The sequence below is a fragment of the Apteryx rowi genome, unplaced genomic scaffold, assembly GCF_003343035.1.
Source record: "Apteryx rowi isolate R43461 unplaced genomic scaffold, aptRow1 scaffold_508, whole genome shotgun sequence".
Lineage (NCBI taxonomy): Eukaryota > Metazoa > Chordata > Aves > Apterygiformes > Apterygidae > Apteryx > Apteryx rowi.
The window spans coordinates 27,548-52,732 of record NW_020450770.1 but is presented as its reverse complement, the minus strand read 5'-3'; the positions used below and the strand labels follow the sequence as shown (position 1 = coordinate 52,732).

The 25,185-nt window shown below is 37.5% G+C and overlaps 2 protein-coding genes across 9 annotated transcripts in view; one reads left to right on the top strand and one right to left on the bottom strand.

Moving 5' to 3' along the window:
- The first annotated feature begins 1,442 nt into the window (after positions 1 to 1,442).
- ABRA (actin binding Rho activating protein) lies at positions 1,443 to 8,978 on the top strand. Its single transcript, XM_026080010.1, has 2 exons — positions 1,443 to 3,161; positions 8,398 to 8,978. The coding sequence occupies exons 1-2, from the start codon at positions 2,413 to 2,415 to the stop codon at positions 8,873 to 8,875; spliced, it is 1,227 nt and encodes a 408-aa protein (XP_025935795.1). The 5' UTR covers positions 1,443 to 2,412; the 3' UTR covers positions 8,876 to 8,978.
- A 5,314-nt stretch (positions 8,979 to 14,292) lies between these two features.
- OXR1 (oxidation resistance 1) overlaps positions 14,293 to 25,185 on the bottom strand; it is a 34,988-nt gene continuing 24,095 nt past the window's right edge. For all 8 annotated transcript variants that reach the window (XM_026080001.1, XM_026080005.1, XM_026080004.1 and 5 more), the window contains 4 exons: positions 24,661 to 24,813; positions 17,472 to 17,567; positions 17,046 to 17,119; positions 14,293 to 16,277 (listed from right to left, as the gene is read on the bottom strand). In XM_026080001.1, coding sequence (XP_025935786.1) covers positions 16,142 to 16,277; positions 17,046 to 17,119; positions 17,472 to 17,567; positions 24,661 to 24,813 — 459 coding nt within the window. In that variant the 3' untranslated portion in view covers positions 14,293 to 16,141. The remainder of the gene's footprint in view (positions 16,278 to 17,045; positions 17,120 to 17,471; positions 17,568 to 24,660; positions 24,814 to 25,185) is intronic.

The window sequence follows — 25,185 nt, the reverse complement described above, 5'->3', positions numbered from 1 at the left end:
ATTTGGAAGCTTTGGGAATTAGAAGTGGAATATGAAACAGGAGCAGAACATGCAAGACACATCTGTTGCCTTTCCTCTGTAAGGGTGAGCTTAACCTGGAATACACCATTCGAGTTTTGGACATCACACTTGAAGATATAGACCACGTTTAGGGAATCCAGAAGAAAAGGCAAAAAGGATGATCACTGATCATGAAAACACAAGAAAAGATTGGAAGAAGTAGGGATGTTTAGAAGACTGAGGAGGAATACAGCACTCTCCATTTAGAAAGGCTGCCTCCAAAAGGGTAGGATTTGTCTGCTCTCAGCAGTGATAGAGGCTTAAAGCGCTGTGAGAGAGGTAAAGACTAGACATGAGAAAAATTTCTAACTTTTAAATTGGCTAACCACTGGCATAGATTGCCTAGGCAGAGTGGGAGAGTATCTATTGCTGGCAGTCTTTAAGAACAAGGTATTGGGCAACCTGAACAAAAACAGACAGAGATAGAGCTGAGCCTACCTTATGGCAGGGAGATGACTGTGGAGGTCCCTGTCAATCTTACCTCTATCATCATCCTTCTAGAGTTTTTTCACTTGAGCTTCATTGCACACCTTCCTCCCTGGCCATTTATTTTTAGATATAGCTTCCAACTCATTCCTAAAGCCTTGGCCACCCTTATACTTAAGAAATCATGGGACATGACATAACGTGCTGGTGTCATACTGCTTACTGTGTGTGTGCGTTATTTTCTTTTCACTTGCGTCTTCCTTATGTATTAGGTAATACCGATCACTCTGTATGTATGCATGCCTACACATACATATCTTAACACAAGAAGCTCCCACTCTTAATAGGCTTTAAGCACTACCAAAATAAATGCGCTCTGTAATGCATGCTGCTTAATCAAATTGCCTCAGTACACATCACAATGCCATTTCAGAGTTATGATGCAGCTGGCAATAGTTGAGATAATACAGTATCCTGAGGTCACACATTTCTTTCTAAAATAAACATGAGTAAATATCAAATAGTAACACTACCCTACATTATGCCATTAGTTTTGAAGAGGAAACGACCCCTCAGATTAACGAGGAATTCTACTCAAAAGTCAAAGGTATGATATAGTCTTATATTATTAAGCAACAGCTAGATCTGATCTAACCTACTTCAATCGCCTCAGCCATTAACAAAAATAAATAAATAAAAGGCAGATTACTAAGAGGGCATATTTATTTCTGGTACAACTCCAGTGAAGCCAACAGAATTCCTTGAAGTTCAGTTTGCCTCAGTGTCACATGGAAAGTACTGCAGGTCATCCTGTAAACTGCAAGTTATGACTGATAGAAAAAGCAATGCTATTTTCCTTTCCTATTTAGGAAACATTATACTAAGAAATAAGATACTACAGAATTGTATCTCTGAAAACRTCTGTTTATTATTATGTAAAAAGTGATATATCAGTCCACCAAACAACTTTACAAATCCAAATAAGAACACCCACTTGCAAGTCCTCCAGAACTAAGAAATCACAACATTTTCTTTAGAAGCTTGATTTTTCTTATACTGTAACCAAAAATCTAATCAGATATCTAAATTAACCTAATCTAACTAAATCTAACCAAATATCTAATTAGAGAAATCTAATCAGATTTATTAATATAAAATGTATATTTATATATATATACACACACACACGCATAATAATTCCCAGAACAGAGTGATTCCTTTATTCTAAGTACCGATGTCAATTATGAAATGGTTCCTAGACCCCCAAAGTACATTCTAAGTAGACAGACATAAATAGATAATGACTTAAAGAACAGAACACTTAAGTACTTTTAAAAATTACACACACCCCCCAGATTTCCTTGGATATAATTTACCACAAACAATAAAAAGAAATCACCTGGAATCTTTTTAGAAAAATGCATCTAAAATTTCTTTTTCATTGTCTACTACTGAACTTACACTCCATGATCAGGGCTACCTTTTACTTATGATGATGAGCAGTCCCTACTCTGAAGTTGTCAGCAACTGACAGCACTTAACATTTAGCAGTTTCTGACACTGTTCAGAATCTTCAACCCAAGTTCTACACTTCTAGAAGAAGAAGATGCTCGCCAACAAATTGAGAACTAAGTATTCCCAGGGAAGAGGATTTAAAGGAGCTGTTAATTCCCACTATTACCACTGCAGGTATGTGCCACCCTGTTTACATCATGCATCATTCATCTGCTGTGATGAAATGTAACCCTGCTGTTTTAAAAAAAGAACTCTGTAACAGTGAGGATACTATATCTTTGTGAGAAGTGTTTGACATATTTTCCATGGGCTCCTGCTTCTATTTAAATATCTGCAGCTCTCTTGTCTGGACATTATTCACTCAGGAAGATCATTCAGCAGGTGCTTAGCATAAGAAGTGGAAAAGCCACAATGGCAGCAGACAGCAACACAGCTCCTGAAGAAAAGCCAAGTACTACTCCTGCAAAAAGGGCTGTCCGCAAGATCCGAACAGCCAGCCTAGTTATTAGCTTGGCACGAGGCTGGCAGCAGTGGGCTAGTGACCACAACATAAAGCAAGCGCAAGAGCCCTCTGGATGGGTACCCAGTAGAGAAGACTCATCAGCTCAGCCACTACAAGAAAGACCATTTGAAAAATGGCCAATGCCATCTGTTAAGAAGCACCAAATGAAAGATGATGAAAAATCCTCAAAGGAGTCAGTGACAATAAGAGATGTTGAAAAAAATTCAAGGGAGTCAGATGAAGCCCTCAAAAAGCTGAACATAAAAAGCAAAGAGGTGACCAAAACAATTGTAAGTAAAGCCTATGAAAGAGGAGGTGATATTAGCCTCCTCAGTGATAGATATGAAAATGACAATAGTAGCTCTGAGATGATAAAGCTGAAAGAAGAATCAAGTACTATTGACAAAATTCTTAGTGGTAAATTATCTCCAACTATGAGGAGAAAGTGCTCAAACCTGGTGTCAGAGCTGACCAAGGGCTGGAAAGTGATGGAACAAGAGGACAAGGTCCCTAGGCAAGAGCTGCTACTTAAGTGCCACGATGACAGCATGGATACAGTGGACAGTGGCTATGGAGAAGCGGAGGACAGACTCGAGCTAGAAGATGGTGACCAAGAGAAAGTGGCTGCTGTGAGGATTAAACGACCTGTGCCATCTCTGTAAGTAAAACACCTTCATTACAGTGTCACAAATAGTCAGCAGACCCTGAGACAGGTAAGGTTTCCATGAGGGAAATGGGATCAGGAAAAAATCTAATTGCTAGGAAATGGCCAAAGAGACTATTACGCTTTAAGGAAAAAACTATCACATATCTCTCTATGCTTAAGTTGTCAGAGCCAACATCATCTGACTACAGCCTTGGGTTCTATACACTACATACACAACACACACAGGAAGTTATATTTGGGAAATGTTAATTATGTTTAATTTTGATGCTGGTTTTATTGGTTCATCTAAATCACTACTTACTTCTTAATATTTTAGTCCACATTTAAGATTACTAACTTTTTTATCAGGAGCCCAGAGTTATTCATTTTTTTCAGTGTAAGTCTAAGGCACAGTACTTGAGCAAAAATTTCCAACTACTTATTCATGATTTTGCTTAATATAAATTGTGAATACCATTTGGAGCAACTTGTCCAGAATGTCCAAAATAGATATTGCAGCAATTACTCTTTTAAATACATCTTAACAAAAGCTGGGTTCATTGGTTCTCTTTGGAAGCTTTTCATAGATTTGGAATTCATCAAGTCAAAGAATGGAAAGTAGCATAGAAGTCAGGACCCTAAACAAACATTATAAAGCTTCCAGTCTGACTACTACATCTGAAGGACTGATCTAGAACATGCTGCTATAAATCATTTGTCCAAAACAACATTTGAATAATTAATAGATTCCTAACATTCAAAGTTTCTCTATGAGCATACTACCAACAGAAAAAGAGTATGTTAATTGAGTATGTTGTTACAAATCACTTCCCAGCAAAAAGTGGAAGTTCCTGACACGTGGCAGATTTTTTATGCCTATAATTGGTGTGAAGAAAACAGAATGAGCAGAGTCTATTATTACTTGCACAATTATTACAGGTTCCACTTAAAGATATGAATTAAACAGCAATCAAAATCACAGCATCAGAGTTTTGAGTAATATTTTTTTCAGCAAGAGGTTCCTGCCTGAAGATTACTGCTCAACAGTAGCTGCAAATTAAATTCGGAGTCCAGGTAGTAAACAAGCAAAGCTCACCTACAGACACGCAGTCCTTGGGAAATCTCCCAGAAGAGCAGAGGAACAGCAAGTTCCACAGGGGATCAGCAGGGTCTGGGAGACATTCTCCAGTTTATTACCCCTGGAGATCTCCGGCAGAACAACCTTTCCAGCCGATGGCTACCAACAGTTGCCTTGTCACCAGACTTGCCAAGGGGTAGTCACCAAACCAATTCATGACTCTCTCCTTTTGGCGAAAGATAAAAGGATCCATACATCCAAGGTGGCAAAAGGGCAACTTGGAGGCAGTCATTGTAGATGTATGTTGTTTGTTCCAGCCCTCTGTTTTACAAACTTTGTAATGCCCTCGAGCGGAGATTGCAGAAACGAACATGTGGTGAAGTCTGAACTGTTTCTGAGCAAAACCTCATATCTAACTTTAGAAGTGTGATGAAGGCAGAGTGTGAGGCTAGTCTTTGCTCTGCCAAGGCTAAGGCGCAGCACACGTTCTCTCTGCGAGCTTTGCTGAGGGGGCAGAGCAGACAGCTGGAGGCTGTAACTTAACCTGAGGCAGGATCTGGCAGAGCTCAGCTGTCAGAGCTCACAGAGAGGGAAGAGCCTGGCCCCAGGATGCTACTTCCCACCAGGAGCCATCACACAGCGGGCCTGAACCTCTGCTGCCTTCCAGTGTGTTGTCACCTGCACACACACAATGCAAGTGCAAACTGAGCACAAGGCAATTCGAGATGAGAAGGCAGAATTTTTCACTGACTCAATTAGCTTGTGTGTAAGGGACTAGCAAGACAGCAGGAATCAGAGGATCAGGGCCAATGTCTTCATACCATATCCTAATCACTATTTCAGAAATGAGAAACTGGAACCAGCGCAGATGAAAATGCCAAAACAGACTTACTGATCTATCTGCAGACAATCACGCAGACTATATCGTTTCCATTGCTCAGGTTATACTCACTACTGATGAGTATTTGCCACAGGCAGCATCTATTTACTGATGTACTGTAGTCATGTATTTCAAGCATATGTTTTACAACAGATATCTGAACACCCATAATTATTTCAACTATTCAGATTAGAGATTAGAATGACACTTTGCTACAAAACTGACCAATCATCTCCCATAAGGAATAATCCATTAACAGTCAAAATGAAAAAGCTCACCAATAACCTAGAGCTTGAAAGTTTGTTCTTCATAGTTTTGGAAGAGACTGCTCATTGTCCTTTGACAGAAATTAGGACCTCAGAAATGCAGATTTCTCAAATACAGTGGGAAAAGAAAGTATATTTGCAGCAGATATCTGTAAATAACCTCAATTAAAACAAAATGCTTAAAAAATGCTATAGTAGAAACAAAATTGCTATCTTTCTGCTAAGCTTCACATATTTTCCCCATATGTCTTATTTTAGTTCTGCTACCCAGGAAAAATAGATTAGCCATATTTACTGAGGGACAAATGACTGAAATGACACCTTTTATATTACTTACATCTATCTCTTTCACTGAAATATGCCAGAAATAAAATACAAATAGCAGTATGAATATGCATCTATACTACTGTTTCAGGACTTGATTTTTTTAATCACTTTTTAAATTGACTCAGAAAATGTTTTTTCAGCCTGCTACTTTTATGAACCTTTCAGCTTTGCTTTAACAACCACATACATGTTTTTTCTTTGAAGACAATTAAGCCAATCTTCCATTTTCCCCTCTCTATATCCCAGGAAGAAGCAGTAGTGCCAGTAATTTTTTTCTCCTTGCATCAGCACCTTCATCCCTTCCAGCTGTAATGCTTGCTGAAATTAGCCTGCTTCCTTAGTAGACTTAATGTAAACTCCCACAGGCCTAAGAAATACTATTTCATTTCTGCTTAGGAGCCAAAGGTGCACAGCAGTGATACGAGGCTTGTGACATTAAAAAAGTCCATGTGTGGTTTCCCCCACAAAAAAGGATAGTGCAGAACCCAGACGCTGTCCTCTTAGAGGTTCAGAACACATTCAGGGTTATCATTCTGGTTAACAGGTAAGCCTTTCGGGCTGCTGCAGGTAAACCACTTGTTACAGTAGGTTAATAGTCACAAGCTTCACTTTGGATCCACAATCCATTGTGCTAGGTACTGTGCAAACTTGATAGATAGGATATACCAGTGTATTTACAGTGTAACTTATCAGCAAGTTCAACAGTGGTGAAAGTACCACTTTTAAAATCAGAAATTGTTAAACTAGGAGATGCATTAAATAAAAGGAGAAGAGAGAGAAAAGAGAGAATAAGTTTTTTTCTAAAACCACATAGGGCACGTGAATTTAAAGGGAAAAAATAGATATGATGGTGGTGGGTTTTTTTTTTTCAGCCACTGAGAAGGTTATTAGAATAGAAAGGTGATAATATTGCTCAGCTAGGAAAGAAAATTAAAGACTAAAGCAGGAATAGATAGGGGAGAATAATACTTACTAGGCATAGTTTAAATAAGAAGAGGTAACAAAATCCAAAGTTAAGTCATCTCAGTGTCTTCATTTCCCCTGAGCCTGAGGGATTTGAGCTCCAGGAGTTTTTCAAGGGTCAAGTTCCACTGAGAGAAGGGGAGAAAGCTGGCTGTGACTGAGGGATAAGCCCTCGCTGGTGGTATCTGCCCATCATCTGCCTTGAGACTGTTGGTACAACTTCTTCTAGCCAATTTTGACTTTTTTTTTCTTCCTCCTTCACTGATCCCTTCCCACATGTAGAGCTGAGGAACTGATTTATGTGAGCTCTCAGTGGGAGTTATGACTGAGTTGGCACTACAGCCTTCATGAGATCTGGAGCCTTCAGGGCCAAACTGCCCAAGTGCAGGCACACTCAGGATGCTCAGAGCCACACCACAGAAGAAAGCGGCGTTTACTTGGCACCCTCACATGCCTGATTCTTCTGGTGCTTTTCACCACATTGTTGCTAAAGAATATTTTGGAGATTTTGGAGTAAGATTTCTGAATACAGCTAAGCAAGCTAATAGCAACTCCACAGCTGAGAGGAGTGGTCCTGCTCCCCGAGTCCCTCCCCTATTCCTGGCCSCATGTGCCTGCTCTCTTCTCAGTAGCTACTAGTATCTTTCCACCGCACAGACCTGAAGCAGAGATATCTATGTCACTCATCTGCATTCTTTCAAAAGTTTACTAGAAGACAAAGGGTGGGTCAAACAGCAGTCTGCAGATTTGCAATTCTCTGTGCCGTTTCATTATCTGTATTTTGGTTCTCTGACTGTTACTGTTAATATTCACCAGATATCACTGGGTAGGCTGCAGAGCAGCTTTCTGGGGCGTAAAAGAATTAGAATCCAAATTACTTTTGCAGAGCCACAGCCCAGTACACTCCCTAGCCAAGTCCTGTACAGACACAAATGACAGGATGTGGAGAGAATAAAAAACAGCTCAGACTATCTATAGCTCCCCACAACATACAAGACTGGCCACTAGAGCGAAGAGTCTTGTCTGCCTGAAATCATCCAGTGATATTGCTACAAAGATCAGTAAGATACTTGGAGTCCTTTCCTCGTCACTTGACCTTGACACAAACTTCAGCAGTCTTAAACTTCTCCCGACCCGTGCAACAGGAGTCAGTTTTGGATTTCAAGTATGGTTCTGAACTAGTGTTGAAATTCAGCATAGGCAGAGCCACTGCATTTTCTCATCAACATTGACTGGAGGGGACAAGTTTTTCCAGATACTGCCCTTTACTTTCCAGTCACAAATAGCTGAAGGACCCTGTCTGCACACTTGCAGTTACTGCCATCTACAACATAAGTCACAGATTTCAGATTCTGCTACACAGGCAGAAAAGGGAAACTATGTGATTAAGGAAAGGTACAAAAATTGCAAGCAATCAGCACATACTATTTCACACCCCTACAGAATTAACTTGGTCTGGGCAAAAGTTTGGAAAAATGGGTTCACCTCTAAGCTAAAAGGCAGCAGTGTAGATGAGATCAAGCTGTGATCACCAAATTTTCCTTTAAACGCAAACCAAAACATGGATTAAATGCCCCAGGACTAATTTAGAATTAATGAAAACATGCCATCTAGTGGTTCGCAGCTGGTCTGGAAAACCACTGTGACTAAGTTAATGAAAAAAGATGAGTAGCAGAACTGCATAATGAAATATGATGAAATGCAAGGCTCAAATGCCATTTTTATTTCTTTCAGCACGAGCAAATTTACTGAAGAGATAACAAAGAAAGCTCACAGGAAATACAGCCCTGTTAATAGCCTGAAAGACAAATGGCAAGAATGGGCAGATGAGCATATCATAACGCAGAAGCTGAATCCCTTCAGCGAAGAATTTGACCACGAGCTGGCCATGTCCACACGCCTGCACAAAGGAGATGAAGGCTATGGCCATCCCAAGGAGGGAACCAAAACTGCAGAAAGGGCCAAGAGAGCCGAAGCCCACATTCACCGGGAGATCAGAGACATGGGCTTTATCATCAAAACAATGGCTAAGCCTCGGCATGATGGCAAGATCCAAGTCACTTTTGGGGAACTCTTCGAGAGATATGTTCGTATTTCAGATAAGGTTGTTGGGATTCTCATGAGAGCCAGAAAACATGGGCTGGTGGACTTTGAGGGAGAAATGTTATGGCAAGGCAGGGATGATCACATCATAATTACTCTATTAGAATAAGCATACTACAACAAGAGCAACTTATCTCAGCAAAACTTTCTCCATTTTTCCTTTGCTATTAGCTTTTGCTCATTTTGAATGCAAGATTTTTTCCTCCTACACAGAAAAGATATTGAGTGTTTCTCTAAAAATGTATTTTCTAATTATTGCTTGATAAATCAAGCATCCAAATGGATTTTTCTCTGTACCATGGGGGTTTGCAGGACATTTCAGTTAATTACTAGACAAAAAACAATATATATTAAAGGGAAAAATCTATATTGAATGCAAGCAGATGAATATAAAAAAATAGTAGCACCACAAATAGCTACAAATTACTTCCAATTTTTATTTGTTCTTACATACAAGATCCTCCCAACTAATTAAATTGGGATTTCGGGGGTTCTCATAAACCATGCCAGATCAGAAGCTGAATGAGGATATAGACTCAGACCAAATTTTTGATCTGTGAACATAAGCTTGTGTGCATATTTCCTTAGTAATAAACTTAAATGCATGCAAAAAGTTTATTTGAACACAGAATAAAGGATAACACATTTCTTTCCTATTATAAATAATATAATGCAAATAGTACTACAGTATTATCTTGTGGTTACTACTGACAAAGCTTTCTCATAAATATCATCTACAAACTAAGGTAGAACCCTTCTTTTACCAAAGAGGCTTYATATTTAATGTATTTATATAACTAATTTATTAGATGGTTTCATATTTATATTGATTGTTGATGGAAAGAAAACAATGGCGACAAACAATAGAATATATTATGCACAAAATTTTGAATAGACAGACAAACAGAAAATACTTCCTATGCAATAATGTGCAAAGTATCATCTGAATATCTATGTAAATATGTTTCTTATAAATACAGAGGGAAATAATGTGCAACATAGAAAAAGAATCAGGTGGTTGCACTATTATATATAGGATACAAGCAACTACAAGCAGCATCTTCCATGGAAACATGCTTCAACATTGAAAGAAACAGAAGCTCCCTTATTAAAAGAAGCTAGCTTTAAGAGGACTGGAATTTCACATTACAAAAAAAACATTGTACTAATTTTAGAGCATTTGTCACTTGAAGCAATGCTGCATCCTCGCATCCAGATATTACTAAAATATTTTATTTCAGTCCAGGTAGTGTTGAAGATGAGTAAAAGTTAATGAACTAAACACTTGTACGTTTTAAAATTGTGTTTGCATTATACACAAATTTGAGATCTCTATAGGGTGTATAATGCTTACTGGATTACAGTTTCTCTAGACCATGACTGGGGAAAAAAAAAGCTATCCTGGTAAAAATGTTTTATCTGTAAAGCATTTGTTTCAGAGCAAGACACCTAGACAATTAATTTGCTTCATGAAAAATGATTTTTTTAAAAAGATTCTTTCAAACTGAAAGTTCAAATATCTTCTTGCAGAAGAAAGGGTATGAGCATCTTGTCTCTGTGATAAAACAAGTATTGCTAACTTATCATGAGAGTACAGGTACTCCAGTTTGAAATTCCCAGTGAGTGTATGATTTATATAATTTATAAGTTAATGATACTAACATGTGTCTACTGTAAGACTTTATGTAAAACACTATAATATTATAGGCATAGTTATATGTTGTGAATCAAGATAAAAACTTGAATTACAAGATGGATTCAATGGCACCTGTCTAGCAATGTTCTTTTGAGTTCTCTCAGACTACTCAAACAGATTTGCCAAACAGACCTCTGAATGTAACATCTACATATCAGAATATTTATGTGCATACTCTTACCTTATTCTTCACATCTTTATATAATCACTGTTATAGCAGTCTAAATTGTCTTGTGTCAAAGGAATACTTGAATTATAAATAAGAGACCTATCTGAGTATTTCTTAGGTTAATCCTTCCATTTACCAGGCCAACCCCCCCCCCCCACACACACACACATTCATATTCTATGAAGTCAAACATTAACATGTTCTTTCAAAATATAAGTACCTTCTCCTGTTTGCAAGCAGTTAAAATACTTCCCTGTGATGATTTCTGTTCAGAGCAGAAGATAGTGTACAATGAAGTGAAACACTTCTCATGCTAAAAACCTGAACAAAGAATAACATTCTAAAGGCAGTGAAGTCTTAATTAACTAAATTATCTTACATTTCTGCTCACAAGAATTCTCATCCTCTTATAAGGCAACATATTTTTCAGTGTTATTTTAACTCCACCTTCCTAGCTTGTCGTCTTTGGCCATATGCATATATACAAATTAGCCCATAGCAACCGTAGGGTAAGCCACTTTTCACTTCTCCCTACCTGTTTTGGCAGGAACATGGAATTTGGAGCGCTGTCTCTTTGGTATCTTCCACTAGCTTCCATCTAATGATGAAACAGTTATGCAAAAGGAAGGCAGCAATTGTTACCACTAACTTTTGTTCATACAAGGGCCACTTCTGCATCATTGCACGCCTACTGACAAAAAACTGCTGGGCTGACTGGGCCACAAGCAGACAGAGGTCTCTGACACCTGACAGTGCTGAATAAGCTGCTGGCCTTCTCACACACGGCCATCTTCCTCCAGCATCATTATGGGGAAGTTCAGTATTTACTCTGGAGGAGATAAATGCTCCTATTCCAGTCTTAGTATCTGAAATTGAGGCATATCTGCACCTAAGTTGAGACTCGCAAAAGTTTAGTTTACTTAAACATTTGAGAGCATTCGATTACAGACATTTGACTTTTTTGCAGACTCCTGTAAGCCTACCAGAAGTAAATGCAGACAAGCCTATGTTTTAACAGTTTAATACAATGCACAATGAACGCTGGAGGCAGAAGAGGCAAGGACAGGCTCAGCTGCAGGGCAGGCTTCTCAGCTGCACTGTAATTCACAGTGACACAGGAGACAGGGAACTTTCCTGTGTTTTATCCACTGTGGAACATAGCAGAGAAAACTGAACTTCTGCTACTGTTTTATTCAAACACATTCAGCAACAGAAATGATCACTGACATCCTACTTTTCCTTTTTAATCTCAACATTTCATGTAACTGATGCCTTTTGCATATCAGAACATCCAGATGTATGTGCATTTGTACTTACCATATAGAATAAAAACAATATTGTATCTGTAGAGAAAGGTAACATTAGATCAATTGATAGCGGTGGTGGTGGTGGGAACTAGCTTTCAAGCCCTCTTCAAATCTCTCCTTGCCTTTATATCCTTATATCACCAGTATGACAACGCAATCACTGCTGCACAGCATGAATCTATAGCTCACTGCAGGTAACRTTCTAGGCCTCCTGCATCCATATCCATCCCAATGCAATCAACATCAACAAACTTATGCAACATCATATAAGAATCTCCCACTTCTACATTTTTTCTACTCACACACAGAAAAACTGTCATATTGTTAAGCTCTTTCCAGAAGAAGCACATTAACAAGAAATTATAATTTCTCTAAGTGGAGAAACACTCCTCTCTTGCTTAGATGTGGTAATGGCAGATGGTGATATGGTAAATGATATGGTAGATGTGATAATAATGAAACCATACTGAAGACAGTCATTTTATACCAAGAGTAACAAAACTATACATTAAATAAGTACTAATTTGATTCAACCACAGATCTGAATTATCAGTAGAAGGGCAAGATAAGGAGTCGGAAGCATGCAATACCAAAGGCAGTTTTAAGAGAAGGCTCCATCTTCTTGATGGACTGACTGATACATCCTGCAAGGTGGATTTTTCAGGGAAAACTCAAAGAACCACAGAATAACTCAGGTTGGAGGACACTGTAAGATGACCTAGTTCAACTCCCTGTTCGAAGCAGGGCTAAATTTAGAGTTGCTCAGAAACTTGCCCTGTTAAGTTTGGAAAGCTCCACAGATGAAGATTCTACAGCCCCTTTGGGAAACCTGCTCCAGGGTCTACCTGCCATCACTGAGTAAAATCTCCTTTTGTCTAGTTGGAATTTCCCTTGCTGCAGCTTGTGGATGTTGTCTCTCATCCTTTTGCTGCACACTTCCAAGAAGATCCTAGTTTCATCTAGTCTTCAACCCCCATTATGCCTTTGGAAACAGCAGCTAGAACCTCCTCTAATTTTATTCCTTCCAGGCTAAACAAACCTAGACTTTTCTTGTATGATGCATGCTCCAGTCCTCCAATCATCTCAGCGGTCCTCCTCTGGACTTGCACCAGTTTGCCAGTATCTCCCTTGTATTAGGTGCAAACTGGACACAATACTCCTGATGAAGGCTCACTAACCTCAAAGAGAGGAGAAACCACCTCCCCTCAACCTGCTTTTATTTTCTGCTGTAGACCAGTAGGCGGTTGGCTTTGATCATCACAAGGGCATGCTGCAGCCATGTTCAGCTTGTTCATCAGGATCCCACCTCTTGGTAAGGACCTTCTGCAGAGCTTCTTTCTAGCCAGTCTAGCTAGAGCTAGACTGTGCAGAGCTAGTCTAGCTCAGCCTGTTTCTGGATCTCTTTCCATCAGCTTGTCAAGATTCCTCTGAACAGTAGCTGTACTCTCTAGGGTATCAACTGGTCCCCTCAATGTATACACAAATCTTAATGGTTGGAAATTTTCCTGAGCTGAAATGAGTACACTCCTCATTGGAAGAGCTCCACCTTGATGTTAAATACTTGACTGAAAAGCTTGTTATACACACACACACACACACACACACACTACAACCATAGTATCTACTCTTTCAATTAATCTAAGTATTTATGTTGAAATAAAATCTATCATTTCTACAGTTAGAATCTGAGAAACAAGTATAGTCCAAAAGCTGAAGCAGACAAACCAAGCCAAGTGTAATATGCAATTTCTGAAAGGAAGAGTTCAGAATGAACTCTGATCGGGTAGAGTATATGAGTTTTACACTAAAACAATATAGTGTTCTCTGTTACATTCTACTCACTATATTATCTGGGCATCTTCTAATTGTGCATTTGAGCAACAGCTGATTGAATGTTCTGGTTCTTTACTTGGACAGGGGGAARGAGGAGGTAGAACTTAAGCAGTATCTGATTTTGATGGATTTTCCGACTTTTAAAAATGTGTACATTGCTAATTATTCATGTATGTTAGACAAAGCAAGACCAAGGAAATTCTGAAGCTCAATCACATTTCAATATGCTATTACTAGCAGTTTATCTTTTGATGTTACTAGGAAGAGGGGAAAGGCAGTCAAAACAAGCACATAAGCCCAATTAAACAAAACCCAGGTCTCTTGCTTTTTTTTGTTCTCCCTTTTTTCCACTTTCTCTTTAGAGAAATTTTCCAGCTGTTTTGTAAGTACCTATCACATATCAAGAAAGTCAGTGATGACCAGCACTGAATGAGGAGCAAATAGATCCTGCATATTCATTGAAGTTATTTTAGTAACAGCAATAATCTATATTTGTGCTTCTAAATAAACTCCAAATCCAGTTTATTTTTACATATATTTAGATTTATTTGCTATACATCACTATGACCTTATAGTACTTAAAATCCGTTACAGGATTTTCTTTTTGTAATAATCAGTCTTAACTCCACAAAGACAATAATACTGCTGTGGAAGACCAAAGGGGAGAAGAGCCATTTTAACTTATTTACAGTTCCTTATTTTGTAAACATTTAGTCTACACATTATACTAAGTTCTAATAAGGGTAAAGAGCTACAGAGACAGGAAACAAAGCCCTGTATTTCTATTCATATTGAGCATTAGCATATTATAGATGAAACATTTGCCCTTTTTCATTACCATAGCAGTAGGCCTTCTTCAAATAAGTTTTTAAAACTTTTCCAAGATCTAAATATTTTGAAATATACAACTACATTTACTTAAGCCAACCCATTTGGCTTTTATTCCATTTCTAGAATAATTTAAAGTGCTATAAGCAACCCGTCAATCAACACTTTTCTATAATAACAAAACTACTTTAAACATTAATTTACAAAATAATATACAATGTTCATCTGAAATAGCTGAAATTTCAGCACAAAGTCAGTCACTGTCACACTTAACAGCAATTTTTTTGTTGTTGTTTTTGCAGAACATAGAATAGAAGCTTTGAAACAAACAGTTTTGTTGAGCTGTTATTGCCACAATGGCTTATCAATTTCCTATGAAAGTGGACAAGAGCTACTGGAACTGTATTCTAGCCTGTCATTTTCTTGAGGTCACATGACAGTAAGTTTGCATATTCCACAAGTCTACGGAATTACAATGTTGTCTACCTATAGTACATTATCTCATTTTAATCAGAGCTGGTGCTAACTGTAAATTTACAACATAGATCCACTCAAAACATCACAACTATTTTTTCTTTGGACAGGAATAAGCTATATTCTTGGAATTGATGTGCTACACAGCTACAACAGTATAACAGTATATATCTGACACTATGTTGAAGAAAGATGCATCTGTTTCATAATCTTTGTATTTTTAATGCCCTACTATAGCTACAAATTGTTCGAGTTTTACTTGCTTTAGCCTTTTAAATTTGTGGAACTGTCACATTCTTACATTCCCTTGCTATTTTATAAGTCCTTGCCAGGTAGCTCAATATTGTCAGCATTTGTCCCAAACCTGTAGATCATTAACAGCATGTGCAAAACACTCTTTAATGCAATCAGCATGCAGCTAGAACACTTACTGCATTGTTTAACTGACTTTTTTCTAAACATGAACAATAAACAAGACAAGTGGCACTGTTGACTTTGGATATATCTTCTAACTTGACCATATGCATACTGATATGTGTTAAGAAGGAATGCTAGGCTTCTTATCTAGTTGTGGCACCATATGAATTTATCCATCATTGGTCCAGACCAATCTCTGCAATACCCACACACAGCTTTCTTCTTATGTAGGTTCATAGAGGGCAGCTTCATTCATAGATATAATTTGAATACAAAAATAATAGCCTATATTCAATGAAGCAGCCCCCTGGCAGGATTGAAGAAAGGTGTGTGGGAAACTTGGGAGGCAGCTGTAGAGAGGGTGAGAAAATTTTGTAGGCTGCAAGGTTCAAAGCAACTAATGTTCATTTTTAGTCCATATGGTTTATACTTCTTAAGAGTGTCTACAGCTTAGAAAAACTAGGACCATATATTACAGATGCGAGAACATAAAGTCTGCTATTTCAAAATTATAGTTAAACGGCCACACAGAAAAAAGAAAGCAAACAAACAAAAAAAGTAGAACAGCATGTTATATTGCTCCTCAGGATTTGTGAGCTGCACTGATTCGTGTCAGGCTTGGGACAATACCCTGCAGAAATAGTTATATACTCATTCAAAAGCCCAAATTTCTATGTCTTGAATAATGAAGTCTTCTCGCTTAGAAAGCGTGTGATTCCCAAATGTTTTACATGAATGACTTCTTCCATGGTAGAGATCCCCATCGAGCCAAAGAGCAAATTCCCCTCTGCAAAACAGACAATTTATTAAAGCAAAACGATTGAGTAAGTTAACATTAAACTAATAAATGTATTTTTCATTCAGAAAATTCTAGAAGACTGGAAGAATCACAGAATTCTCTTTTTCAGCACAAGTACCTCATAGCTCTTGGTATATTCAAAGCTGTAAAGAGTTTTTTCTTCATTTAGAAATATTTTCTTTAGATATTCTGAAATAAAAAAAATAACCCAATTCCTAAGTTTTTAGCCCTTTCAATTTCCACAAACAAAGGTATAACAGTACTCCCCTGTGTGAGAAGAATGATGATGATGAACAGGGAAGATCCTAGAGGCTTGTGTACTCATGGAGAAAAAAAGGGGTGAGAACATGATTTCTGAAGAGACTAGCATGTTTTGGCATGATACAATTTCAATTCAAGCCTCTAGTTGTGTATAATTTTCACGTTTACATACTATCAGAAACATAAGTATCGTGTCCATTCTGCATATACCAAGATAAACATGCAAGTAGAGCGTGCAAGGCATCATGATCTTTCAGGGTTGAAACTGGATACCACACTATGCTGAAGATAAAAACCTCTTTGCATAAGTCACCTGAATCTATTAAGAAACTAAATGTATGGCTGATACTAAACCTTTTCCTTCTTGGCTGAGACACTGAATTTGAAATTGAAGTCAATTCCATATTTTCTTTTTAAAGGTGGGTGTGTATATAAACACATGCACAGTCACTTGTAACAGACTCTCCATAACAAAGAATAAAAATTATGACTTACCCTCCTCCACCAAAAGCAAGGGAGTCCATGTCGCCTTTGATGAAGAACATGTTGTCCCCCGTCCATTTGAAAACCTAATGAAAAACAGACTAGCAAGTTAAAATATCTAAAATTTTGGTTTGGGTAAAGACATAATTGTGAGTTAGACTTACTTTTCCTAACATGGAAATTGAGCAGAATTTAGAATGGCAGGGGGAAGGGGGGGAGGGGGGACTTATTCCACCTGACTTTCATTGTACTGAAGCTTTTCACTATGCAAACCCTACCTATTTACAGTGATTCTGTGAAAAGCTAGTATGATCACATACTTTTTGGGACAATTCTTAGAATTTAGATACTATTTGAATAAGTCTAATAGTGGGTAAATTAAGAGATAACACATGGAGAAAAAAAGAAAGTCAAACCCACCAAATTTTAACGCCTTACCTCAAAGTCTGGAGAGAATGTAAAAAGAAAGGTCTCCCCAGTGCCATAAAAGCCATCACTCACTTTAAATGGTTCAGATGCTAGTGCACCAAAAATCTGTAAGCAAAAATATGCAAAACAAAATATTTAAAAAGAAAAAAAAGTAAGCTACACACCATCTGCAAATCTCTAATGATTGCATGTCAGTTACTATCAGTCAGCTTGCAAATGGTGCCAGCTTTGGAATCTTACTACAGGATTATAAGCCTTACACGGTATCACACTTCTGACTGCATTAAGATAGTTTGATGTTTTGTGGTACAATAAACTGAATGAGAGAGAATGATCCTTCACTAAATACACAAACGAAAAATACCAGAATAAAAACCTAAGCTCAAGAAGTTCTCAAAAACAATGTACGTATTTTTAAAATTACGGATCCAAAAGGTTCTGCTTCTTATGCACCTCCTTCTCAGTCATTCACGTTCCAGTCACCATGATTCCTTGAACTAGGCTACTTTTCAGTGAGTTCCTAGCTGTAACTGAGTTGTGATTTTTCTTGCAATTTATTCATTCCACTCCAAATAACAGGTAAGTACAGCTATCCTGTCTTAAAACAGACCTGACTTCAACTAACCCTTTGTGGGTAGTCAGAGGATTTATGATGTTCAGTAATAAGAACATTGCATGAGTAGTTAAAGAGGTCTGAGAACAGATTACTGGATTTTTAAATCTGATTAAAGCAGTATCCATTTCTCAGGAAGTAGAATAACCCCAAAAAACCTACATTATTATGCCGAACCAAGCATATGCTGTGAAACACAAACAAAAGTCAGTATTTCTGTTCCTAGTAGGAAACATATTTCCACATCTACAAGACTAGAGCAGATGTAAATGCAAAAGCAGACCACTAGCACTCACTCTCATTTGCATGTTATATACAAGGCGGGGGCGAAGGAATGGAAGTTTTTGTGTTTTTATTCACACTGAACAGTGAGTCTCCCAGAAGCAGAAGAACGAGACTGACGAGTGAGACATTAAAGCTACCGTCCTGACTTTAATTATGTTCAGGATAAGGTAGAAACTTTTCTTTTGCGCATCCTAAGAAAGCTGTAGGTTTTCCATTTACCTGATCAGCTCTACAGTACCTATAAAAAATACAAAACCAGGTGTGTCAGAACTAAAGTCACAAGTTTCAGACCAGGAACTAGAGGATTTTATCAGATGTTTGACAGCCATATATCAACTTCAACAGCAAAAAGTTACCAGCTCAGAACAACCAGTATTAGAAAATTCCTTATTTCTCAGGTTTAGGTGGTCCAGAAAGTCCTTTACTCCGGGGGGGGGACACACACCAAACCACTACACCATACACACACTGCTCATTATGAAACAAATCACCCTCCCCTTCCTCCCGCCTTCCAAGTCTTCCACTGACTAGTTAGGAGACATAATTTGCTATTCTTTTAAGAAAATTATCCCTGATAATCTAAACATCCTGATAATGCACAGACAGTCTTAAGTCTAACTAGGTGCAATCATGTCAATAGCAGATGTTTTCAAAACCTCTGTTGAAGTCAAACACTGGTTCTTGGAAATAAACTTTTCATCATTTTGAAAAGAGTATGCACTCTGAAAGAAAACAATTTCCTCACAGGTGCAGGTGTAAAATATGCCCTGCATATTTTAAAAGCCAGTGTAGAGACTCCACTGTTAAAAAGAGATGCAAGGAATACTACATTGGAGAGAAACAGAGGTAGGGTTTGCATACTAAACTTTCTTTAAGCCATAACAACTGAAGAGGCTGTTTTTAATATTTCAGAATAATTCATTTATTAAAAACACAACATCATTAAACTGAAAAGCACTGTTCAAATAAAGGTATTTTATACACATGTATACACTGTTCCTTCACTTGTAGGAAGGAATAGAGCTACCTTGGTGCATACTTGTGCATAAATACAATATTTTTACTCCAAAATGAGATTCTTTGTAGGAATTTTTTTTAAATTACTTTGAAAAGTGATTAACTTCAGCTGACTGTAGTACTTTATCATTTCATCACCTTGTCAGAGACGCATAAGTTTCAAAATCAGTCTAAAAGCTTGAAGTTCCATGAACTTTGATGAAAAGAAATGTCTCGACAGTATTTGTCCCTATGTGTTCAATGACTCCAGTAATCCGCCTAGACATTTTTATTCCATTGCAGGCATAAGGACGTGTACTGTCAAGACACTTCTTTGTCAGTATTAGAGCAGGATAACAAACAAACAGGCTTAACAGATGCAGCAAACTACCACTTATATTTTCTTGGGAAACCAGACCAAAATGAAGAAATTCTTTGAAGATGCTTGTTTTCCTGTTATTTTTCAGGATTTGTTTTTTTTTTTTTTAATTTTTAATGGTAGGCTTGAAGTCAGTCCCAAATACTATTAAGACCTACAGCTGCATACACTTATTTCTTTCCAACTCATTGCCAGTTATAGCCTCCAGGGTCAGAGAAAGTTCAACAGAGAGTTCACCAAGAATAATGTCCAACACAGTATCTAGCAAATCATGGTCAGAACAATAAATGATCTTGTATTTAAACAAACAAAACCCCCAAAGATTAGAGAAGTCCATATCTCTCAATTCTGGCAGGATACCTGGGGAAATGCTTATTAGAATAACAAAGTAGAAAGAAAAGAAGAAAACGAAATTAGGAACTAAATAGATCTGGAAACTGTTATTCGACTTTAGTAGGAAATCAGCACTGTCGCCTGACTTAATAAATCATCACAGTCCTTCAGTCTCATGCTGCAAAGACATTCAAAAATGTTCTCTCTCCCTGCAATTTGTGAAGAACTCCAAAATTAAGTTACAGACAAAATAGTTCAGACTGTCATCTGATTTCAGATTTAAATCAAGAGAAGCAATAGTTGTCTTACTAGAAAGAATATTAACTCTAAATCCTTTTCCTAAAAATATGCTTGGCTCAGTTGAAATTTGTCTTAAGTGAGAAGATTTCACAGAAAGCAATTCAGATCAGAAAATAACATTTTAAATTGGTGATAGTCAATTATTCAAAGCTGGTGGTTTAGGTCTTACTGAAAACCCTCTATGAGTAAAGGTTGGGAAGAGGCATTCTTCTATACAGGCTTTAGTTTTGGCTAATGGCTTTTTACAACTTAATTACTTCATTATAGAAACAGGTCTTCCATCAGGACTTAAAAGCATTATTGGTTCATTCTCTTCCAGAGACTTTGGGTTGTACCACAGGTCCCACTGACCAAATATCAAAGACAAGCCTTATTTATTAGATATTTGATTATCCTAATCCTCAAGCTTCTATCAATAGATTTGTTCAGTAACTTAACATTCTTTCAGGGCTTTGATTACTTCAGTGTCACAAAATACAACTATATCTACAGCTTTAATTTCATGCAGAATTATGTGTACATTTTCTGCACCGATACAACTTGTACTCCAAGAAAGCATTTCATTTTTACCATTATTAGCTGTACAGCTAACTAACATTTATGGTTAAAGATGAAAAAAAATCAGAAATAAAGTGTAATTATTGACATCTATTCTGTCTCCTACTGAAGTTGTGCAGAACCCCCTACCCATATCATTATTTTTTTTTACAACTAAAAACATAGTTTACCTTTGCACATGTAGTCTCTACAAAATCCACTAATGGACTGGTTTATAAAAAAGTTTCTAAAAAGCAGAATAGATGTGACATTCTTTCCCTTTGTGTGCTTTCAAGTGTTTGGGACAATAGTTTCTTCAGAAACCTGGTGTAGTTTCTTTCTGTCAGAGATGCTGTGATCTTAGACCGTGCTTATTGTATGCAGGTAAGTACATTTAAGTAGAATCCTGCTTCAAATTACCAGAGTCTCTGGATATTAACTTCCTTTAAGGGCTCAAGTTATTCCTTGAACAACTCTGATAGCTTCATTTGGGTAGCTAAGACACACCTTAGTTCAGATTAATACTCTCAGGATTGATATTACATCCAGCCATGAAGTAGGTATCAGATTTCATGAACAATAAGCATTCCTTGCCCGGGATTTACCTTCTGGTAAAACAAAGTATAGAATTGTGCCAATCCTAATCTATCTTTGTTCAGCTATTTGAACATGCCATGTCTGTGTAAAAAAAATTGTTTCATTTCAGTGTTTGTCCCAGATCATCTCATAGCTGTGATTTGTGCACAGGTGAAAAAAGCTAGTACATCAAAACTGTATAGAAAACTCACAGGTTTTTACTTAAAACAGACCTGAAGCTTGCTTTATGTATACGCATATACATGAATACTTTATTTAGAATCATACAAAAACATGGGTTGTAAAAGACCTAAGATATGTCTCTTGTACAATTCCCTGCTCAAAAGAGGACTATTTCTGAAGTTACGTTGAGTTGGCTCAGGGCCTTGTCCAGTCAAGCTTTGAGTATCTCCAAGGATGATAATTCCACAGCCTTTCTACATCCACATTTGGTACACTTCCATCAGCAAATATGGGTCTTGAGAAGATCACATTGCTTCTAGAAGCAACATGAAAAGAATTGGGCTGTAATGCAACAGGGCAATTTGTTTCCCAACAAACTGTAATCCTCCAAGAAGTGAGTCTACATGGATTCTGCATGAGATTTAATTGTTCTGGTTTGTTGTTGGGGTGGATCCCTAAAACTCCATAGTTTTAAGCTGCATGTCTTACTCTTTTCCAATAAACATAATGCACTCCAAAAAATAATTTACTATAAAACTATACAGTCTTGGGTGGTTAAGTGCATGAATTCCACTTCTAGAAACAACACTTGTTTTGTGACTCCTGTTCAGGAAATAGGCTTTAATGTTCTTTTTAAGTTTTAAAATGGCTGTCAGAGTAGACAGTCTTCACTAGCAAAAGCACATAAATATATGCATAACCAATCCATGCCAATTGTTGTGTAGAGACCTACAGATTTCTTAGGCACCTTTATTAAAAGAACTGCTAAAACTAATATAACACACAATTTAGGTGGCTTCAGATTCCAACCTTCAACTAGATAATGTTCAGCTTTCATATAAAGCTTCAGTCTGTGAAAACCAAGTGGTTTGGCTGCCTCTGACAGGTATTTGACTAGAATGGTCAGGTGATTAAATAAACAAATAAAAGATTAGAGAAAATTTGGGACAAAAAAAATAGGGTGAGGCTTAACAGCCACCTTGATCTTTAGAGAACTGTATCAGAAAGACAAGTTACAAGGTATGTTTTCTTTACTCCTCAACTTATTGTCAACATCAGATAAAAAACCTCCTCCTAAACACTAACAGGGTCTCAGAGGAGGTGGTACAGTGAATCAATTCTAGTTCAAAGGAAAGGCACCTCAACTGAGAAGACATGAATGGTATCTTTCAAAAATATAGAAGCTATAGAGTATGCAGAACAAGGAGCGTGACCAGTAAYTGAGGTGGTATTCTCAGCAAATGGCAAGGCACTACTTGGTCATAATTTTGTTGTTCTTCAGAAAGGCATAATTTCATTTGGGGTCTCCTCTGAGCTAGATGACTTAGAAAATAGGTAGTGATTTTGGAGCACAAAATCTGAACAGACAACACCTGGTGTCCCCTAAGATGCATTCTAGAGGGAAATAAACAGCATTTAGTGTCTCAGCATGCTGCAAAAGAACTATTTCTGAATACACTCTCCTTTAGAAAAAAAGTATTCGGCTTCTTTTTCATAGAAAGGCAGTTTTATATGACTATCTACCAGGAACGTGGAGGATATTACAGATGAATTAACAGATTTCTAAAACCAGTAGCTTCTTAAAGTGTATGGCCCTGCTTAATCACTGTCAGAGGGCATAATAGGCTACCACTGTCCCACTGTCTCATTTTTCATGACTGTAGATCCTTGCATCAAGAAGAGAAAGGCTCTACACTGAGTTTTCATAGGTTTCGAATCCAAAGGCAGTGTAAAGTTAGTTTTCTGCTGTCAAATGCAGAGATATCTCTTATTAACATCTTGATAAACAAAACTATGGAAAATATCACTCCTAATTGGTGAAGTACTGCATGTACAACTTGTCAGACCCTTTTCTTCTATACTGTTCAYTGCTTGCTCATACACACAGATTTTACCCAGTCTTGTATGGAGGCTGGGTAAAATCTGTCTTATGCTGTGAAAGGTGCAAATTCAGGTGGCTTGGTGACCCAAGGAATGCTTTCATACATTTCTGGATGTTAGCCTGTAAGTTGAGGAGATTTGTCACAGTTTAGTTCACAAAAAATTATGACATATCTACAAATTTTTTAGTTTAGCAATTATGATACTTTTTGAACATAATATAAGGCAGATCATCCAAAATACTTTGTAGTCCTTCAACAACAGGACAAGACTATATGTTGTTGACAAGACAGCCCTATTAGAGAAGGGACATTTTCTTCCTGTGCCAGATAAGCAGATATGAGGAAGCATACCTCAGGAAGCATTCCTGAAAATAAAAATAGTGGTTACCAAAGGAGGATAGATAAGTAAAAGCTATAGATTTTTTCAGTGGTTCTGTCTGTTCTTGATGATAGCAGTAACTTACTTCCATAAGATAGCACAGAACATTCAGGAAGAAAGGAAGAGCCAAAGCCTCATGCTGCCTCTAACATTCATCTTTACAGAATTCTCCGTAGAGGATCTTTGCTACTCAAACTGCAAGATGTGGTCCACTTTCTAGACTTTACATCCCAGTCAGAAGCAGACTACAGCATGCCTACAGAGACTTAAGGAACAAATAGCTTCGTTATGCAGAAACAACTCCACAGCTCTTGAATGGAAGGAATATTGGCTGCAGTGACTGAATGCACCAAGAAGCACCAACAGCAGCTGGCAAAAGACTTTCCAACACAAAATGATCCTCTGGTATTAGAGATTTTAGATACTATATTTCTCATGCTTTAAGTGCATTAAAAAATTAAAATTAAATTCAATAACTGGACATTCTAGGACTCACACAGTCTGACAGTAAAGTGGTATCATTAAAGTATTTCCTTAAAATGCAGTGTGCGAGTGAGTTCCTCAACAGTGAATCAGGTTTTTAAAAGCCTGTACATAACTATTAAGGGGGAAAACAGCTTGATAGACACAATTTTTCTTTCCTCCTATGATGGACTGAAGTGTCAGCTATTCAGTTATGATTCTTGAAGATTTTTTTTTCTTGATGGGTCCCCAGCCCCAAACCATTTTCCTACCTGTCCATCACTGTCCTTGATAACCAGCAACACAGGTGTGTCTAATCCCAGCATAGTTCGATACAAAGTCTTCAAGCTCATGCCATGCTTTGCAGTACTGTAGACAAGGGTCCATGGATATCCAATGGTCCGTGGTGGAAGAGACTTTGTGAGCTGTTAACAAGATAATGACAACGCTCTTATTAAATACTTTTTCCTACATGTATGCACTACATAGAAATGAGGGCTGTTTATGTTCTTCTGGACTTTTACAAGTAGCCTTAAAAGATAAGCTCCTTTCACTTTTTAAATTTTGTTAAAACTTGCCGTTCCCCAGGAAATGTGTCAACTTGTATCTGATCTAGCATATATGCCAGCTACTTAAAGTTAAAACAAAAAATATACCCTCATACCCCCTCCCCAAATCTCCCCCCTTTTTGAGTTGAGGGGACTACTGCTATTTCTGTATCTTTACACACATTCTGCATAATGGTTTAAGTTTTTGAGATACATTTACTAGAGATTTTGGTTAAATTTAGTATGATC